At 36.4% G+C, this 22,258-nt stretch overlaps 1 protein-coding gene across 3 annotated transcripts in view; it reads left to right on the top strand.

Annotated features, from left to right (window-relative positions):
• LSAMP (limbic system associated membrane protein) overlaps window positions 1–22,258 on the top strand; it is a 600,383-nt gene that overhangs the window by 322,386 nt on the left and 255,739 nt on the right. For all 3 annotated transcript variants that reach the window (XM_070582659.1, XM_070582658.1, XM_070582660.1), the window contains exon 2: window positions 2,507–2,739. In XM_070582659.1, coding sequence (XP_070438760.1) covers window positions 2,507–2,739 — 233 coding nt within the window. The remainder of the gene's footprint in view (window positions 1–2,506; window positions 2,740–22,258) is intronic.

The following is a 22,258-nucleotide window of genomic DNA, read 5'->3' on the forward strand; positions in this document are numbered from 1 at the left end:
TGTTTGGAGTCGGCTAACCGTACTGAGTTAGTAAAAAGTGTGCATGTATTTGTATGTGTGTGTTTTCTAATATACCTTTTACTAATTTGGAAGAAAAAGATAAGTTTAAAAAATAAATATGGTTTAAGCACAACATAAAAATAAGATGTGTAGATTGTCAAAGCACAATTTTCAGATAATGTATTGTTTTAGTAGATGCATTTTTAAGGGTCTGGCAATTTTGCTGAAACAGTTAATTACTTCTTTAGGTAAGATAGATCTGAACACTTCCAGAGAATAATTTGGAATAATGATCTGTGTGATAATTTTAACTTTTCCATGGACAAAAATTACTAAAATGTCCGAAGGACCCTAAATACCCAGCTTAGAAGCTCTGCCTTGTGCTGCTGAGGAAATTTGCCAGTTCACTTGTGGATGTTGTAGGGCTTGGGACAAGGGCAGTGGAATATAGGTAACCATGTGTCCTCTGTCTGCATGTGTGACACTGTTATTCACACAGCAGGCATTTACCAGGTTTCTGTTTTACATCAGAGTCTTTATTTGATTTATAAGCCATATTTATGTAAAATATATTACGTAGTATTTTTTTCAAAATGAACACATTAGGGCCATGTTCCAGGCTAACCAGCATTCAAAGTACCTCTTTATGATGAGCATATTTGGTTGCTGCCATGTTGAGCCATATAGATGAGAAAAGTGCAAGGAAAAATTTGATAGAAGATTTAAAATTCTTTTATGGAGGTAAATTTTCATTCTTCTCAGTAGAAAATGCCAGCCGGTAAATCTCTATTGACAACTTCATTTATGGTCTAGAAGAAGACAGCAAACAGCCTATTAATTAATTCATAAATGATTCTAGGTTGAGAAGAGCCGTAAACACCTTGAAGGACAGAGAAATGATACCACAAAAGAATACAACAGAAAAAGTCAAATCAAGTATGGAAAGAAGCAGCAAGCACCCATGAAGTTATCTTTGCTCTTCCCCATGGAGAAGTTCTAAATTATCAAACACATATAATTAATCTCTTTAATATCTGCATGGCAGAGAAACACATGTCGGGTAATGGAGATAGTAAATAGTACTGTAATCTACCTATATTTATGAAAATAAAGAGGTGAAGAAGAAAAGAAAAACCTACATCTCATGGCACCTAGCTAATTAAATAAAATTCTCACGCTAAATAAAATATTCAATTTACCTAAAAATAATGGGATAGGAAGTATTTTGTACCATAGGTAATGGATTTTTAAAAGATTCAGCTTTTCTCCTTCTTTTACAAGAGATGAGTTGGCCTTTGTGTCCCTACGGTGGACAACCTGGGGATTAAGCTTCAATTTCCTGTCTATGCATGGGTGTGGAATCTCTATTTGTGGCTGTTTTGACCTGAGAGGAAACCTGGATTTGACTCGGTTTGGAAGATACAGGGGAACATGGTGTTTTAATTGTTCTGCTGTCATGCTCCTGGCTCCTTCTGTCCATCCCTCATGCCCCAGAGCGCTGAGCAGCTGGCTCTGCAGCTGTGAACAGGGTCTGGGACAATCTCCCTGTGGAGCAGACGTAAATCTTGCCAAAGAGATACAGAGAAAAGGTTTTTTTGCTTGATTTTTCCACTTCTAAATTCTTGCTGGAATTGAAGGAGAAAACCCCACTCACCATGAACTATTTACTCCTTCTCCACTAATCTGTGTTCTTTGCCTCTTTCTTTCAAGTTTCAGAAAGAGACCCTTTTAGGTTTCTAAAATAAGTAGTCATTCAAATAAACATTTTTATTCCCCTTCCTTGGAATAGGGACTGCAAAATTGGTTTCTTCATTTCCCATAAAGAATTGAATTCATTCCAATATGCCAGAAATGCTGGTAGCAAGCTGTCTTGACAGCGGACAACCTGCCGCCCTCAGCGGCTGGAATCAGTCTTAGACAAGATGACATTAGCTTCGATTTCCTTTACACTACACCTATCTACCTTCTCTTGGACCTGCTCACATACTTTTCACTCCGGGGAGTGAGCATTCCAAATTTGCAAGGATCAGAAGCGAACTCTGAAATCTGGTCTGATTCCTACAGCAATAGGACATTACATGAATCTACCATCGCACAAGATATACTTATGAAAGAGTAAATACAGTTCAAAACTGAGTAAATGTGCCACATTATGAATTGTCTAATTCTCGGGGTTACTTAAACAGGTGGAGTTCTGCGTGAAAGACCTTTTCCTAGACAAGAAGAAAATAATCCAGTGGGAATTTAACTTTAATCTAACCTATTTAACTTTATTTGCCTGCATTTTTCATACTGATTGTTAAATTGAGTCTAATATAATGACATCCATCTACTGGATGGTAATTAGATCTTAAAGGGGAAATAGTGACAATACGTAGGTCTCTAAGAAATGGCATGGCAATGATTCACTGTGTATAATTATTTTTCTTGATTGGTCTAATCATTGGAGAATGAATGCAGATGTAGGTATGGCTAAGGCTCCAATGTTGTTATTCTGCTCTGCCAGGTGCGTTGTAGAAGACAAGAACTCGAAGGTGGCCTGGTTGAACCGTTCTGGCATCATTTTTGCTGGGCATGACAAGTGGTCTCTGGACCCCCGGGTTGAGCTGGAGAAACGCCATTCTCTGGAATACAGCCTCCGAATCCAGAAGGTGGATGTCTATGATGAAGGTTCCTACACTTGCTCAGTTCAGACACAGCATGAGCCCAAGACCTCTCAAGTTTACTTGATCGTGCAAGGTAAGAAAAGGATGAGAGAGATGGTAGGTAGATAATAATCATGATTGACGAAATATTTGCAAAATTCTTTCTGGAAAAAAAAACTTCCAAATACATTATTGCATTTGAGTATCTATTTTCTCTCTGAAAGAATAGACTTAAAATCAGAGGACTACGGGGAATATAGAAAGAGGAGTCTTGCCACTGTGAGCAGTACCCTTGATGAGGATGTTTTCTCCTAGCCTTAAGTGTGAAAACACACAGTAAAGGCCACAGCTGTTGGAGTAAGTTGAAACAGGGACCCAAGAACACACAGAATGCTTAGAACCATGTGAAATCTACTTTATCACACTGTTAGGTGCTGGATGCTTTGCTGAAGGTTTCATTTTTATCTATCTGCTGCTTAAAGAACGTCACTAATTATCTGTTTTTATGATAGTAAATGTTGTTTGGAAAACTGAAAATTTCCACAGGCCTTGACAGCCTCTCATCTGGCCAGCTTCCTTTGTAGCTTGTATCTCCATTTAATGGCAAGTTATTTGTGAGCAAACCCAGTGACAAGGATCTGCAAAGTCATTGGGGACAATCTGCTTCTAGATGGTGGTTTCCAGGGGCACATCTGAGTCATGGTTTTACAGAATGAAAACCCTAAATGGCATAACCATGCCCCCAAACTATAGCTCTCTTGAGTCCCTTTCCCCATAATTGCAGAATGAGAACGAAGCTGATCAGCTGCACAATTTTATTGCAAGCGCAGTCAAACCACCAGCAGTTTCCATCCATCTATTAGGAAAGAGCTAAGCACTAGCAAATATTAGGGCTGTGTTCATGTATTCTTGATTTACAATTTTATGTAAATTTAATGCAGATTAGGCATGGCCTTAGGGCTCCTGTCGAGATTCCAATGCAGTCAGTGGTGTGGCAAAGTTTGACGGTAGCCTCTATTAATGTGTTATGGAATTGATTATCGCAGCGTTTAAATTATTGCTCTTCCAACTCCTCTGATTAATAGATTGAAACTAGAGAAAAATACATCAGAGACTGCCTGGTGCAAGGGTAGTTTAGTCATGTGACCTCTATCCTGGTCCATTTGTGATGGCTGACAGCTTCATTTTATTGCTTGTAAAAGGCGTGTCTCCTGATTTGCAAAGTTCCTATCACAGTCAAAGCATAGAACGCTTTCCTTGTAGTTTGGTAGAGAGTACTTGAGCTCCATAACAAGAGACACCAGGGCTTGGATCTCAGATAGCCTATTTAAATGTGTAAACATAACTAGAGATGTGGAAATATGGAAATGGATTAAATTGCCAGCTCCCTCAAATCACAAGCACACAGACGTTCACACACACAGACATGCCTCAAAATAAAAGAAGTCCATTCAATGGCTGTGGGAGGGGAAATAACTAGTTTACTTAAGGCCCCTCAGAACAGATTTTATCTAATGTCCAGCTCCATATTGTATTATGAGATTCCTCCACAATTTTAATACCTATACAGTCTTTAAGATTATTGGAAAGTCACTAGAGACCACAACCAGAAAAATGTATACTGTTTTATACCAAACAAAGTTGGGCAATCTGAGTATCATATTCCTTGGTTTCTTGATGAGAAAACAGAAGTTCATTAAACTTAGGTTACTGGCTCAAGGTCACACAGAGAGTTCAGGGAGTAGTTTGGAGCCAAGCAGACCAGGAATCGAATCTGAAGCACTTTCTACCAGAATGGGAATTTTTTTTTGGCTTTAAGAACTGCCAGATGGATATTTAAGTCTGAGCTCTTGGAGCCAAAGCCCTTCCCCTTCTTTTCTTATTCATCTCTGTACTTTTTAGCTACAAACATGACCATTGTGAAAGGGTTAGAGATAGAACCAGGTTAGATCACATTGTGTACACCTCTATACCATGTCAGCACAAGTGAATTGAACTTAAATTTAACGTAATACCAAGTGCCAGGTACTGTTTGTTCATTGTCTCATTGGATTCTAATAATATTATTACTAAGTAGGTGTTAAAAACTTTATTATAAATATGCAAGAGCTTAAAGTTCAGAAACAATAAGGAGCCTATGAAAGGCTGACTGTTAACTTAGGACAGGGTTTCAAACCCCTATCTGTCTGATTGAAGATATTGTTGTATTTTCTGTTTAACCATAATGCTTTAAAAAAACAAAGAAAAAGAGCAACAAAACCTCTACTTGGAAAGGAGACCAAGAAAGGATTGTCTTCTCTTTAAGCCTGAGTCATGAAGGGGGATTATTTTGGACAATTATATAGATGTTGGCATTTGATATCTAGCACCAGATGGCTGATTCACTTTCCCTTAGGACATTCAACTTTGTGATTATGTCAGTGGTTCCATCCCTCCACGCTGTTTGTTCACACTACTTCCTGCTCCAAGTCTCAACTCTACATGTTTTCACCACATCAAAGCTTCTGCTTCTGGGTCTGGCTGGCATCCTTCTTTCTTCCAACCGCACAGCACCTGCCTTTAGAATATAAGGGTCTTTTGAATTTTTCAAGTTCTGCCTTGTCCATCCCCCATAGTTTCTGCAAATCCAACTTAACTAGTCATTGAATAAATACTGTGTTGTTTTCCTTGCTCAATGGCGAGACCACCTTTAGCTCAAAGATGCTATGACATATCACTAAATAATAGCAGTTAAAATGTAAGCTTTGAAGTGGTACTGCCTGCTTCAAATCTCAGTTTTCATTCTTGCAACTTAAATTTTAGGGTAAACCACTTAATTTCTCTAAGGCTCAGTTTTGCCATATGTAAAATAGAGATAAATTTAAATTTTAAATTTCTCCTAAATTTATTGTAAGGATTAAATTAGATGATCTATGTAAGCCCCTAGCCTGATGTCTGGAGATCTTGTGTTCTCACCCAATAAGCTGATGGCGATAATGATGATGATGATGACAGCGACAATGACAACCACTATGCTGCTGCTGCTCTAGTGTCTCTCAGAAGACTCACTTTTGCCCTGGGGGTGCTGCCCAGAGTCTGGCAACTGCTTCCACTCTTTGCCTGCTACCCTTGCAGTAGGCTCTTTCAGCTTCTTTTTTTGAGGAAGATTAGCCCTGAGATGACATCTGCTGCCAATACTCCTCTTTTTGCTGAGGAAGACTGGCCCTGAGCTCACATCCGTGCCCATCTTCCTCTACTTTATATGTGGGACGCCTACCACAGCATGGCTTGCCAAGTGGTTCCATGTCCGAACCTGGGATCTGAACCAGCGAACTCCCGGGCCACTGAAGCGGAACTTGCACACTTAACTGCTGTGGCACCAGGCTGGCCCCTCTTTCAGCTTCTATTTTGGGTTCCTCTAGTCCATTTTCTTCAGTTGTTCTTTTCCTTAACATCCAGTCTTTAACTTTACTTTTTTAGGATCCTAAAGGGCTTCTTAGACCAGCCTCACTTTTAAGTTCTCAGCTACATTTATTAAGTGTATTTGAGGAAAAAATGCAGTGTTCATCAGAAACACATAGAGGGTTTGTTAAATTTTAGATTGGTGGGACTTCCTCAGAATTTCTGATTAAATAGTTCTGGAGGTAGGGCCTGAGAATTTGCATTTCTAGCACATTCCCAGGTGATACGGATGCTCTTGGTGCAGGGGCCACTCTTTGAGAACCACTGCTTTAAAAAGACTGTGTACCTTAAGAACATCTGGGAAATAATCCTGCATAATTTCACTCAATTTCAGATAATGTTACACCCTCGAATACTCCTAAAACTAATCTTGTTGGGCATGAGACAGAGAACAGGTAAATTGACATAACTTTCATGGTAACATCTTAGGCCCTCCAAGACTGCTTACCTAGACTAGGCCTGTAGAAAGAAAATCTTCTTCTCTCTTCCAAAATTGTCTGTTTTCAGGTGTCAAAGCTGGAAAAAAAAATAGTTGAGACGTAAAAACTACTGTAGACTTCAAAAATCTCAACTTTATAAATTTTTAAGCTTTTGCGCCCCCTCATGTGTCTCCTGCGTGCCATTTCCCCTGGAAGCCTTCTTGCCTTTTATATATATTCCCACCACGATAGTGACTTTTCAACAGCTCCAATAGTTTCCCTCTTATTTTGGTGATTATTTTTCAGAAAGAAAGTTTTTATCAGTTCATGAGGGTCATTACACACAAAATATCCTTTGTTGAAATAAATATGCTTCATGGCTCACTAAACCTAATCTTTAGGTAAATGACATCTCCGCACATCTTCCTCATGAGGTACACAGGTGAAAATTTTGCATCAGCAAATATACAGATCAATAATGACCTTTGGGATCACTTGTGATTAGTGGTGTTAAATGTTGCATCTGTAGGAGCCAAGGCTAGTTAAATATAAAGATGCATTTGAGATACTTAATAAATGGTGGGACCCATTTCTAAAGCCAGATATTTTGGTTCCCATACCACCTCCTTTAAATTCTAAGATCAAAGATTAAGAAAACATCACCCTTAACTTCAATAAAATAGACAGAGTGCTTTGGCGTCCTTCCCATTAATAATGTCCATTTCTTCTCCATAGGTTACCCTCCTATGATTTCCTGGTTTTTTTTTTTATCATGTCACAGATGGAGGCACATGTGTTAAGACAATGTTTCTCTTTGTGTGATCCTTGCATAACCTGCAAGGAAGGCAAGATTTCGGTTTATTATCCTTGTCAAAATGCAGATTCCTGAGAACTACTCCCAGAACAATAGAATCGGAGTCCCTGGAAATGTGGCCAAAATTTGCAACTACATTATGCTCTGCAGGTGATTCAGACACATGTGAAAAGCCAAGAACTACAGTTCTAAGGATCTAAGCAATCAGTGAGAGGGATTTGCTGCTGCTGCCTGCTCATTTTTCTGTATGACATGGCATCAAATTATATCTCAAACTCTGCAGAGCAGCTATGAGAGCCTTGTAATCGAAAAATTAAAAATAGAATAAAATAAACCTGTGTACTCACCAAAAACACAGAGTAAGCTCTTATTCTGGAGCCCTGAGAATAGTGGTTCCAAAAATGACATTTTTTCTTTAACTCAAACATGAAGAATCTCCGTGTGTGTGTGAATACAAAGGACATCTGAACATGACAATATTTTTTAGATGTGATTCTTATTTTTAAATATCTCATTCACCATTCTTTATAACATTTATCATATTTTTGATTTATTTATTACATTATTGAGTCACATTTTACCCACATTAAAGTGGTTATTTCCATGTTGAGTCTTTTCTTCCCTTTTTATGCTATTCTAATTTGGTTAACATTGTTTTAGAAATGGCCTAATCTGCATATACTAAAATTGGAGATAATTTTTCAAAAACATTTTGGAGTTTTTGAAATGTATTTCTAAGTAAATATTTAAATTTCACTATAATTTTTCTCATCTCTGTGACTCAAATCACATACATGGATTGTGAGAATCTCTCCATTACTTGTAAGGAAACTTATTGCATAATTGCCTTAATTAAACCAATATAATTATGGGAAAAATATGAAAGTGAGACTCCTTGCAAGACCAAACATGTTTGTTCTTTCTTTCCAAGTCTACACACTTAATGAGCCACATTTCCTCTATCTCATTAATCCTAGAATATCCACATTGACTTATATAATTATAATGTCTGTAGATTCTCTTTTAATTTAACAATTGAAAACTCAAATGTTAGGAAACACATTTAAGTTTTTTATGAATACTAGTCTAGAACTTGTTGTTTCTAGGATTTAAATTCTTAGAAGTATTTTACAGTCCTATTAAACATTCCTAATTCTGACCAAATTCTATTACCCAGAACTCCAATCAGGTATCCATTTTATCTCTCTTAATCTCTCTCTTCTTTCCTTCTTTTATTACTTCTTTCCTTCTCCTTTCCCTTCTATCCTTCTTTTTCCTCTTCCTTAATTAGCATCATGTTGCATTGACTATTTTTTCAATAACTTAACACTGCCAACAGAATTTCATACAAAACGTTCACCATTGCATTCTAATTGAACTTAGCCTGGAGCTCATTACATTTTTCAAGGGTTCTAATAAAGAATTTGAAATCTTCTTTAGTTAGATTTGATCTGAGGGTTAATTCTGTTGCTTATTGAGAATCTTAATGATTAACTGGAATTCTCATTTGGATTTTACATGCAGAAGTCTACTAATTTTCCTACTCTTCAGCTTAATTTTTCAGACAATCGCCCTGTGATTGGCTATTAATAGGTCAGGTTCACTTTAAAGACATCACTATCCATATCAGCAATCAGACCCCTAATGTAATGGGAAGAAGTGAAAATTTGGGGCTAAAATATTTGTGAATATTACCTCATGCAATTTTAATTTGATATTCCCCTTGTAGGAAGGACTTCAAGTTTTATCTAAATTAATCCTATCCACCTATAATTAATTACTATCTCTAAGTCTCTAAGTGTATCTGCAGTCCATCTTTTAGTTATTAAAATAAATCAACTATTTGCCCATTTATTTTCTACTCTAACCTGCATTTGTCCTTCCTGAAGATGAGAAAAAATATGGGAAGAGAGACAAAGTTATTTTAGTATCCAGAGTTGGCTCAGTGTAAAAGCCCAGACTCCATGAAAGGAAGGAAGCTACTTGAAGACAGAGAGCAATAAATGTTCAGCTATATTTGAATCTTGAATCATTACACCAATAAGGATTTTAATCCCTTCTGGTCAGAATTTTGATGATGACTGGGAAGAATTTGGGGGTGGGATTTATTCCATATTGGATCTGCATCTGCTAGACAGTTTAGCTACAACCAGTTTGTGCCACAAGTTAATTTTATTTATATTTACATGAGTATGTGGCTACCCACATAATGAGTATGTCACTACCCATGCTAGTTTTCACATGTCGATTTTATCTATTAAGATAAGGATAGCTATCCTTTCAAATATTTTTAAATGCTACTATATGCCACCATAAATTGTCATCATCTATAGCATTTATGTTTTCTATACATTGCCAGAAAAAAACAACAACTATGTACTCTTAAAAATATTAAAGGCAACTTTTTGAATTCATATACTTAAATATCAAGAAATATGGCATATATTTATATATTTTTTAATCTATAGATACTAAAGTTTCTATAAATAGGTAACACTTATTTTTGGACAACAAGATGATTTGGGTCGCCTTTAAAATTTGTGAAGTTCTATGTCTGCCTCACTGACAAAGTACGCACAACACAATAAGGCCCCTCTCCTTCTTTTTAGTAAAAATCAATTAGGCGAGCTGGACTGTAGTCGGAAAGCAGCCCAACCTGTGCCAAGGCCTGTCCAAGGAGGCTTTCCGAGTGGGATGCAACCACTGCAGGGCACAGAGCCCACAAAAGAAGGGCATCTGAGGGGGGAGGCAGTCATGGAGGATTAGGGCCTTGGCTACGTTCCACAGAATTAAGAAAGTTAGTAAATATATTGAGGAAAATAATAACCAGTTTCTCACTGTTGGAGAAGGGGGAAAGCTAAAATGAATGCTGTGGTTAGGATTGAAATTTGAGTTATTAGTGTTTATTCATGTGTTTTAATAGACAATAGATGTGTGGGCTGATAGATAGAAATATAGTTGTAAATGCGTGTGTATATTTCCTAGCCATGTCCATTGAGAGGGCCTTGGAATACTTACACTCCAGTAGCAATGAACATACCTAGCACCTAGATGTTGGTTTTAAAATATCACTTTCCACTAAAAGGAACTAGGGTTACTTGGAGAAGGGACAATATAAGCTTGGATCATCTTTTGTGCCAGAAAGTAAGGAAGTCCCCAACGAAAAATGAGGCGTGCCAAAAGTAAACAAAAGTCAGCTTGAAAGGGACTTCCACTGGCCAATTCTGAAACAATTTGGGTATTGAAATAAATGATAATATATTATTATACTGATATAAATTAAACAATAATTATTAAATAAAAAGTAAATAAAGCTCTTCCTTATAATAGAATGCCAACTAATAAATATAGAAGGAATGATGGAGTTGAAAATTATCATTTGGCAACCATTGCAGAAATAATTAATTCAGGCAAGAAACACCAATGGATTCTAAAACTAGTAGGTGAAACTGAAATAAGGACTGAGATGTTCACATAATCTCAAAGTAGCTCTCCACAACTATTTATTGATTACAAAGGGGAAAACCCATTTATTGATTACAAAGGAAAAAAAGAATAAAATAAGAGGAATTTAGCTGACACCATTCAAAGTTAACACTACAAGTAATGGGACAAATTGACATCATGTGCCAAATGATAGAATGCAATGAGCAGAATCCAACATCACTTCTGTCATATTTCTATCACAAAACCTAAATCTAACCATACAAAGACATTGGGCACACCCAAATGGAAGGACATTCCATAGAAAGACTGACCTGTACTCTTCATTAATGTCAAGGTCATGAAAGTCAGAAGAGACAGAAGAACTGCTCTAGATTGAAGGAGACTAGAGAGATGTGATAACTGGGTATAATACATGATCTTGCATTGGACCACTTTGCTAGAAAAGACATTATTGAGACAATTGACAAAACTTGAATGGAGTCTCTGGGTGAAGAGTGCAGGGGAGTTCTTTGTATCATTCTTGTAATTTTTCTGGAAATTTGAAATTATTTTTAAATAAAATCAAAACAAACGCAATAATATTTAAGATAGGTATCAGGGTTAAATACTAGTGAACAAAATCCAACTAAATATTAAGTATAGCATAATAATGCAGGACTTTTTCAAGCATAATTCATTATAAAGAAATACATGAATAAAATATACTACAGCAAAAAGTCAAAGGAGAAAAATCGAGATAATCCCAATAACCAACAAAAATACATATAATTCAACCAACTTCTATTTTTGATTTTTTGAAAATACTCACAAATTTAGTGAACTAAATATAGTCTTTTTTAACATGAAAAAGAGGGATAGCCTCAACAGTACCTAATCTAGAAATAAGGCAAGGACTCCAATACTCATTATTATTTAACATTATTCTGGAGGTTCTAGTCAATGCAATGAAACAAGAAAATAAAACAAAAAGATTTAATTATGGGAAAGGAGGAAAGAAACAATATTTCCAGCTAATGATTACTAACTAAAAAAAAACCCTCATAAATTAATTGCAAAAAAGTATTAGCACTAATAACAATTAGATGGGTTCCCTAGTTATCTGAAGAAATATATAAAATTAATAGTTTTTACATTTGGTTATAATAAATACATAAAGTGTACTATAAAATGGCCATTCAGAAAGCCTCAATAATATAAAAACATATAAGAAGAAATTTAATAAGCAATATGGAAACCTAAATGCAGAAATCAATATCACTTAACCTGGGAAAATAAAAGAAAAGGGTTTTTTGTCTGTTTGTTTAATGTTGTTTTTTTAATGGAAGGGAAATGCTTAATTCTTGAATGACAGCACAAATATGTAAAGATGACAATTTTTCCCAAGGTAAATAGAATTTTTTTATGTATCTAAAAATTACTTTGGGAGATTTTTTATTGAAATTATGTTAAATTTATCAAGTTAATTATGGAGAATATAATTTTTAAAATTTTTTTTGAGGAAGATTAGCCCTGATCTAACATCTACTGCCAATCCTTCTCTTTTTGCTGAGGAAGTTTGGTCCTGAGCTAACATCTGTGCTCATCTTCCTCCATTTTTTGTATGTGGGACACCTGCCACAGCATGGCTCACTAAGTGATATGCAGGTCCCCACCTGGGATCCAAACCAGCGAACCTGGGCTGCCAAAGCGGAGCATACCAACTTAACTGCTGCACCACTGGGCCAGCACCTAATAAATTTTTAAAAATTGTTTTATTGGGGCGGAAGATTTCCACTGTACTGCTAGATACTAACATATTTGATAAAGATAAAATTATAAAAACAGTGCATTTTTGATTTAAGAATGACCAAGTCTGTGGATATAAATGAAATGCCTAAAACACTACCACATGTGATCCAGGATTATTTAAAATCATGGAGAAATTATGATTGTTCAACAGATGGTTTTGAATAATTAACTGGAGAAAAACTAAAATTATATTTTTACTGAACAACCACTCACGAAAATTAATACCAGATCTCTTAAAGATTTAAAAGTAGAAAATAAAGGAAAAGAGTAAAAGAACCATCAATAAATATGTATCTCAACAGAATGAGGAAGGTTTTCATAGCATAGAAACAAGTAAAAAAGCATAAAGAAGAAATGAATAAATTTGACTATACATGTATAAATGTCTAAAATTAAGAGAAATGATAGTGATTTAAAAAAATACGTAACAGACGAAGTCTTAATGTCATTGGCAAGAGTAGATTTCAACAAATCTATAAAGTGAGAAAAAAATTCATACAGAAAATATGAATAAAATTTGTCAGACATAAATTACCAATTTACAAAACAATCCGTGGAAGCAGCAAACATATGGAAAACTGTTAAAACCTCACTAATAATCAAGGAAATACAAAGTAAAGCAGTAATAAATTGTTATTTTTTAAACCTATAATACTGGGAAAGGGTTAACAAAATGTGGCAAGCCAGAATTGGCAAGTCAGTAGGAAAACTGACACTTTCATATCTCCCTGTTGAGAGTGTAAATTGATTGAAACTTTGCTGGGTAATGTAGGGATGTTTATAAAGCTTTAAAATATATGTGTATCATTTGACCCAGTAATTCCACTTCTATGAATGCGTAGAAAGAAAATCCTCTGAAATGCAAACACAGATTTTGTACAAAGTGGTCATCACAGAATTATTTTTGAAGAAAATCATGGAAAATACCACACATATTCAGAATAAAGACAGAGGAAATTAATTGAGGCCATTTTATAAGAAGAACCACTATTATAATGGACATTAGAGTGCCTGCTCAACATTTAAACCTCTTCCCTGTGTTTAGGAATTTCTCTCCTTTCAGTATTATTGGGATGCAGACATTACCACCCAGTGTAAAAGTTGACATAAAATCTAGTCACCTCGAAACTAAGGGTTGGACATGAGATTCAGGCCTTGAAACTCCGATGCATCTGCCCTAGACTCAGAATTATTAATAGATATTATTGATTCAAGAGACTCAGGACCAAAGTGAATCTATTTGGGTAATTGTGGCACCCATAGCAGTGAGTTTAAAGGGAAAAGCTGTCTCACTGATGTTTCACTAAGGCCTGGATGTAGGGCCATGTTGGCAGTCGTGAAAGCTATGTCATCTCATGTGCAGAATGACCAGAGTCATGCCCCCCTCATATGAGTTTTTGGCATGATTCTGGTTTTGTAGGCTTCCCAGTGATCTTGTCAGTTGCAATGAGTTCCATTTCTGCACAAGACAGCCAGAGATGTTTTCTGTTTCTTCCAACTAAACACTTGGAGTTATACAACTAATCAGCCATTAACTAGCATGCTTTATAAAACATTTTATTACATGAAAAAATATGTGCAATATGTGGTTAAGTGAAATGACAGGTTATGAAACAGTGTAATCTATAACCTCAATTTTGTAAACTATGCTAAATATATATTCACATCATATGCACTCCATGTACATCCATTGGAAAAAAAGATAGAGTGAAATATGCCAAAATAGTTTTTTTGTTTTCTGGTTTTTAGTTTTTTGTGAGGAAGATTGGCCCTGAGCTGACATCTGTTGCAAATCTTCCTCTTTTTGCTTGAGGAAGATTGTTGCTGAGCTAACATCTGTGCCAATCTTTCTCTGTTTTTATGTGGGATGCCACCACAGTGTGGCTTGACAAATGGTGCTACATCTGTGCCCAGGATCTGAGCATGAGAACCCGTGGCCACCAAAGCGGAGTGCACAAACTTAACCACTATGCCACGGGGCTAGCCCCCCCAAAGTAGTTTTTACAATAGTTCTTTGAATGTGTCTTTATAGGTAAAATTTTATATTATTTAGTTTCCAAATTTTGTGTGTGTGTTTGTATATAGATGTATTATATCTGCAAGATAGCTTAAAAAATGTTAAAATAATAAACTCATGATTATTGAAAGGGCAAACTTCCAGAAAAATTTTTAGAGAGCAAAATTTCTCTTTAGTGCCTTCTACCTCCATTGTATCGTTTTTGTTTCCTTTTTCAACCCTCTATCTTTCCCTTAGCTGAGCGTTTTTCTGTGTTTTCTTTTTTTCCATGGTAGAAGTAAATTCATAAAATGGTCTATTCTTAAAATGATAAGACCTTAATTTCTTATGCCTTGCAAAGACATATTCTTCCTAAAAGTGATATTATAAAGATAATGCTACACACACATAAATTACAAATTCTTGGGGAGGAGGAACAAAGACAGAGATTTTGTTTGAGTAGGACCTTGTCAATCTCCTCAAATCAAGTAAAATTGCAGAATAAATGATTTCCTGCATAGAATTTCTATGTCCCATCCTGATTTCGAAACAAAACAAAAAGTCTTTTTTTCTTGTTTTCCTGCATGCTGCTTTAACCACCTACTGGCTTCATTTGCCTGTTTACCCAAGCTGGAGCCCATAGTCTGACATTTCAGTGGCCTCCTTACTGGCTGGATAAATTCAAGTCTATTTGATCTTATCTTGTTTTGACCTCTCTGGTCCCCAGCCATGAGTAACTCTGATATTCCTTTTCCCCCCTCTCATCTAAGGGTTGCTAGGAAATGGAATATCATAACATTTTATTGAGTACCCTACAAAGTCATGCTATCTTCAGCTGAGTCTTCATGCTTTTTGGAAATTTCTGCATTCATCACTGGCTGACTTTCAACTCTCTTGTCTAAAACAGCTTTTCTTAGTCTTTTCCTATTCTGTATTTGCAGCCTTCCACTGTCCCTTCCTTTTTAACAAGCCACTCTTCATGCCATTCTCTTTGATTTCTCTTTAGGCACATTACTAACAAATCCCTTTTTTTCTTGCGATTTCTTTCCTCCTTATTTCTTGAAATAATGCCCTATCTTGGTGTTCTTTCTGTCTCTCAAACTCTATCCCCTTCAAATCCCTTAGTTGTATGATTGTATTTCTGTATGTTTCATCAGAGCTCTCCTTGCTTTTCCTTCCTTTTCAGATTTTGTCGGATGATGACCTCATCTTTTTGTTTGTTTGTTCGTTTTTATTGAGTCAATGATAGTTACAATCTTGTAAAATTTCAGTTGTACATTATTGTTTGTCAGTCATGCTGTAGGTGCACCCCTTCACCCTTTGTGCCCACCCCCCGCTCCACCTTTCCCCTGGTAGCCACTAATCTGTTTTCTTTGTCTGCATTTTTAAATTCCTCATATGAGTGGAGTCATACAGAGATTGTCCTTCTCTATCTGGCTTATTTCACTTAACATAATTCCCTCAAGGTGATGACTTCATCTTTAATGGAACATCTGTGTGGTTTGATTCCAAGTCTCTGTTGCCAGCCTTGCCCTTTTTCTTTGGGGGCAAGGGGATCCTAGAACAGAAATACCTTATAAGCATTTCTTTCTATCTACCAGCCACTTCATGTTTATAAGGCTCAAGTCAAAATTAATCTTTCCCTCCAAAGCATCTCTTCCTCTTCTTTCTGATTTTCTTATTTCTGATTATGTCTCAAGTGATCTCCCTGAAAGCAGGGTCTTTCTAACTTCTCCATCCCATCTATCTCTTCCACTCAATTAGTCACACATCTTCGTGAATCATGCTTTCTTACATTCTCTAATTTAGGCCTTCGCTACCTCTTTCTCATAATTTTTAAAGAAAAGTTGTATCTCTAGCTCCCATCTTTCTGTATTCTGTATTCTAAACTGGCCTGGTTGTCACTTCCAGATAGTTGTGAAATATAGCTCTGATATTAACATTCCTTCTCTGAAAAACTTTCAACTTTTCACAACTGCACACAGAATAGTGTAGTTCTAAGTGATTTTCCTCCAACCTATTGTTCCAAACTAACTTCTTATGTGCATACTCTATATCCTGGATAATCAAACTCTTACCCCAAAGTTGTGAAAGTAGACTTAGCCAGGCATGGAGTGTGAGAAAGAGGATTCCAGGCAGAATTAGAGATGTGGCCAATAAGCTGGAACACGGTGAGTAAGGAGGAATGGGAAACAGGACGAGGCTGCAAAGATACACAGAGACTTGCAGATATGTTATGGTTTGATTTTGCTTTGTTTGGGGGGGAATGTTTGGATATTCCAAGTGTGATAGGAATCAATTGAAGATTTTAATCAGAGAAGTAACATGTTCCCATTGAGGTTTTAAAAAATCATCCTGCACACTCTATGAAGCATGGTTTCTTTAACATGGCTTATTTGATCTTACTATCCATCAGTAAACTCTTCTCTACACTGGAAGCACTTTATCTTTCTCTGAACACCTATCACATTCCACTTTATAACATGACTATTTGAATACACATCTTATCACCTCTATTGGTATAAGCTCCCAGCACGCACAGACCGTGCCTTGCTTCTCTTTGAAACCACACTTAAAATAGGAGGTTCAGAAAACACTTGGTAATGGATAAATAGTCTTTCTTTCTAACAGTGACATCCAGGTTCACAAGGGAGTAAAATATCCAGATTCACAGTGGAGGGTGGAATCATATAAAGAATGTTGACAGTTGATGAAAATCCTAGTCTTTATTCTCTGTGATTCTTCATCACCCCACCTTTGTATTGAACAAGCAAATCTGTGTAATTATCTGTACCTGTTCCATCTTTGAAACAGCAATAAATCTCATCAACTTCTTTACAAGGGTGTAATGAACATCATCCAACTAATACCTATGAGTACTTTAAGTTTTCCAAAGAAAATTATCAGTTTTCTCTTCTAGTATTTGATACAATAAGAAAATATTAAATCTGAAAGAAAACTTATTATTTTCTACCAAATATCCAGTCAGAAGAACTGTACTAGACCTACAAGTTAACAAAAATGAGAGCGTTTCAGATGGTTCTAAGGTAGAAGAAGAGGGGTAGATATAACATTTCTAAATGCTGATTGGTTTCTGAGCAGATAATGATTTATGGCACATTTTAAATTACACTTCTGGATGGAATGGTTTATGGAGGGGGAAATGGGATTGTTCTTTAATATCCTGAAGCATCTGAAAACCTATGCAACTTTCATTGATCTGCTCTCTGCTGGATAATACTGCTATTTAAAATCAATGACATATTTACTTCTCTCAGAATGCCTCCATGGTTGTAAACCATTCTTTGCTGTTTGTTGAGAAGTAAATTTCTTATTCATTCCCCCATTAAACTTGAGTTTTCAAAGACTTTGGGGAGACCACAGGTTTGTCAGTATTCACTCTATTCACTCGCTTCTCCATTTCTCTTCTATTTCATAATGACTTGTGATAATTTGAGGGTCTAGACCTTTCTGCACCAATAGTCTTCAATAGTCTCTGGAAAAAAAAAAAAAACGAGCAAACTATTAAACTCTGCACATTGCCCATCATTCATATCCCAGTAGATCTTTCCTAATAGTTCCTTAATAAAGAGAAACAAAACATTAGCTCAATGTTCTTTTGCTTGTTTGTTTGGTGGAGGATAGAGGAGGGGAGTGTGGATTTTTTTAAAATGGCAAGATACAGGAAATGAGATGTCCGTAGAACAATAAACTCCCTATATCCGACTCAGATGAAATTTTATAGCAGTTTATTTCATCATCTTAAAAAAAAGTTCTTTGAGTTAAACTAAGTTAAAAGGAGGAGGAAACCTGTTCAAGAATGCAGCCTGGCCAAACGGCCCATGATTGATGGGGCAGCAACAACCAAAGGGTATTTGCCAATTTCCAGTGCCAAGTCCTCGGAGTGGTTTTGCTGCCTGTGACAGCTGGTGTTCTCTATTGGAAGGCTGTGTCTGTATACATCTCTGATTTGCATATTTATATACCTCGGCTGATGTATGTGGTCTACATTTCACAGCAGTGTGTGTAAGCTGTGTAGCCTTGCTGCTTGAGTGCCTCTGGGCATGGGATGGTAGAATCAGTCTGGGTAAAATTAGAATTTTAGGGTTTTGTGTTTTTGCAGGTTAGCCAGTAATACCACATTTTTGTTCATCTCCCTCTTCATCAACTTCAGTAATATCTTTGAAGCCTCTCTCTGCATGGGCTACCATTTGAGGCAGACACATTATATGCTCTCTAGGAGAGTACAAGCTCAGATGTTAAGGCATCATACACGGATAGAAAGGAAAACATTAAAGGAATATATTTAGTCGAGTTGAAGAGGGAATTGTGGGATTTGTACATTGAAGGAGTTACTGATGCTTTTTCCTAAGTTGGGGAGGAGTTAAGAAGGTAAGAATTTCTCTACCAGGGCAGATAGGAACTCAGCTAAGATTTCTCTTTCTAAATAGTAATATCACAGTGTTCCTGGAACAGGTGGGATTTCCACAGTTGTTTGGAGCTTCAACTATAGGAGAGGAGGAGGGTTTTAGAGAAAAAGAATACAAAGCCTTGAAGGAAACAAAAGTTGCATAAAACAGACAATGACTATGTGGAAATGAATTGATCTTAGAAACTGAGAGTGGTAGGTGATCAGGAGGAGATATATTAGGGTGATGATTTCATATAAAGAAATTTAAAGGTAGTTGAGAATCTTAGTGTTTACTTGCTGTGAGATTGAAAGTTTCTTAAGGTCAAAAGGTGTGAATTGGTAAAAATGATGGGCAGTATCTTCAGGTATGGAAAAGATAATCTGAAATAGGATGCTTGGAAGGCAGTTTCTGGAAAATAGTAGTATCAGAAAGAAGTTATCCAGATTACAATTCTAATGGATGAAGAGGATGGGGCAATATTTTTAGCAGATGAAGTCTACAAAATCTGGGGGCCACCTGGTGGTGTAGTGGTTAAGTTCTCTCACTCTGTTTCACTGGCCCAGGGTTCACAGGTTTGGATCCTGGGCGCGGACCTAGCACCACTCATCAAGCCATGCTGTGGCAGCATCCCACATAAGACAGAGGAAGATTGGTACAGGTGTTAGCTCAGCAACAATCTTCCTCAAGCAAAATGAGGAAGATTGGCAACAAATGTTAGCTCAGGGCCAATCTTCCTCACACACACACACAAAAAGAAATATTCACATTTTATCAGAAAAACTATAAGGATTTTAAAAGTGAAACTGAGATGTCTTCTAAGCGAGTTTCCACTAGAGCGGCATGGAGTATTGTGATAATGCAATAGTTCCCATTTCGAAGAACCTGCTATATGTATCAGACACTCACATTCACTATCTATAAACTTCACACAAACCCTCTAGAGTTAACGTTATCAGCCCTATTACAGATGAGATAATGGAGACAGAAAAGATTAAATAATTCACCCAAGTTCACACAGCTAATATGTGGTAGTACCATGATATAAACTCAGGTCTGTTGGATTCCAGAAGTCATTTTTATTTATCTGTTTGCTTGTTTTCCTAACTTGCTGCTTCCTTGGACACAGAGTAGGAATATAAAGAAAAGATAGTGAACAGTTCTCTTGGGAATATTTAACTTGAGTTGGTGGGGAAATGGCCATCTGGAGGTGTTGCTTAGACAAAGTACTTGCTGGATTTGTTCTCTGCATACTGGGGTAATGTGTGCTGTTAGGTACTACAGTCCCTATTTGAGTAGTGGAGTAGATAAATGACTTGATTATGACAAGAAAACTAGTTGGTACTAACAGTGCTGAAAGGGAGGGTGTTCCACATGGCTAAGCTGCATGTATTCCAAATATCGCCTACTAGTACAGTAGAGGTCCTTGGAACAGCATTTTGATTGCCTAGACAGCTACAGAAAACAGTTATCACAAATATAAACCAAATACAGGAAGTGAAACGGCATATAGAGTTAATTCTAAAAAAACTAAAGATGTCACTGTCTTTGAGGTATTACTATCTCATGAAATAATAAATATCATAAATGCCATATAAAGCTAATTGTTTTTTAATCATCTTTATTTCTCTCCTTATTTGGCTTGGCATGGGCATAGTTTGGACCCACTTTTTGTCCTAGCAAACAGCTATTCACAGAATCCTTTGCTAGCTCGGTTACAAACTCCAAACTGAATGCTATCCACCCATCTACAGAAGGCACTACTTTTTCTGGAAGTGTCATCTTTTAAGTAATATCTGACAAGGTGCTGCTGCTGAATCGTGTTCTTATGCCTCAGGTAAATGTGTGTCTGAAAAACCAGCTCATACATGGTAAAATATTTTTAATATTTTTTTATTATTATTTTATATTCTTTTTTAATGCATTTTTTTTCGAAGATTGACCCAGAGCTAACATCTGTGGCCAACCTTTTCTTTTCTCCCCAAAGCCCCTCAGTACATAGCTGTACACTCTAGTTGTAGGTCCTTCCAGTTCTGTTATGTGGGATGCCTCCTCAGCATGGCTTGATGAATGGTACAAGTTCCGTGCCCAGGACCCAAACCGGTGAAACCCTTGGCCACCAAAGCAGAGCATGCGAACATAACCACTTGGCGTGCTCGCATAGGGCCAACCACAATTTTACATTATCTTGAATCTGATGTTTAGAATATTAGACTAAGGACCTGCCAAAACCGCAAACTTAGCCGTGAAGATTTATTAAATAGTGACTTAAGAGCATAGGTTCTAAGGTAAGAATATATGAATGATATTCCAGTCTGACTTATTTACTAGCTACGTGACTTGGTGCAAATTATGTTATCTTTTGTGATTGAGTTTCCTTTTCTGTAAAAAGAGAATGTAACTGGTACACTCTTTTAGTTGTGTGTATACATGTGTGTGCATACATAGACACTGAGAGAAAATGTAATCCAAAATCTTTACTACATTATCTGACATATAGTAGGTGCTCAATTAATATTAGGTATTGTTTTTTAATCTACTTTAAAAACATGTTAGCCACATCTGAACTATTCCTTACTGGTTTTCATATTAAGAAAAATACTTTCAATAACTCATCAGCCTAGATCTCCAGAGGAGAAAAAAGATATAAATTCATTTTCTATGTTTCTCAAAGTTTTCATATGTATCTTGTATAGAAAATGCCAAATGCTTATGACATTGAAGAGGAGGAGACTATCCCTCAAAAAATTATTAACGAAGTTTCCTTTACCAAATTATTGATTTTCGTTAGAACACTCTTTTTTGAGACCAAACTCTAGAGAGGATGAAAATATGACTATAATCCATCGACTTACCCTTCTACATCAGCACTCACTCATTGTGTTTACCTGGACTTTGGACAAAGGAAGAGTAAAAAGCAAAAGAAAAAACCCAGTAGATTAAAGGACACTTCAAAGTTTGGGGGGGTGGGAATTACATGCTTGGAGGAAAGGGGGGTTAAAAGAAACAATAGTTTTGATAGGATGCCATGCCTTCGGAAGAAAAAAGTTTATTCTTACTTTTTTTGCAATAGACACCTACTGAAAGGTCTATATTGAAGTTAATATTTATTTGATTTTTTTAAAATAAACTGACATTATTTAAAACGTTTTAATTTCCTAACTGATCTTTGATTTTGCATTCATTTTTTTCAATGCAGTGTTGGACTTTCATAGTGGAGGATACACAACTATTCTCTTCATTTTTCCTATAGAGTTGATGTGTCAGTTCTTTGCAAGCATGATATGAATTCAGTTGCC

The sequence above is a fragment of the Equus przewalskii genome, chromosome 18 (genome assembly GCF_037783145.1).
Source record: "Equus przewalskii isolate Varuska chromosome 18, EquPr2, whole genome shotgun sequence".
Classification (NCBI taxonomy): Eukaryota; Metazoa; Chordata; class Mammalia; order Perissodactyla; family Equidae; genus Equus; species Equus przewalskii.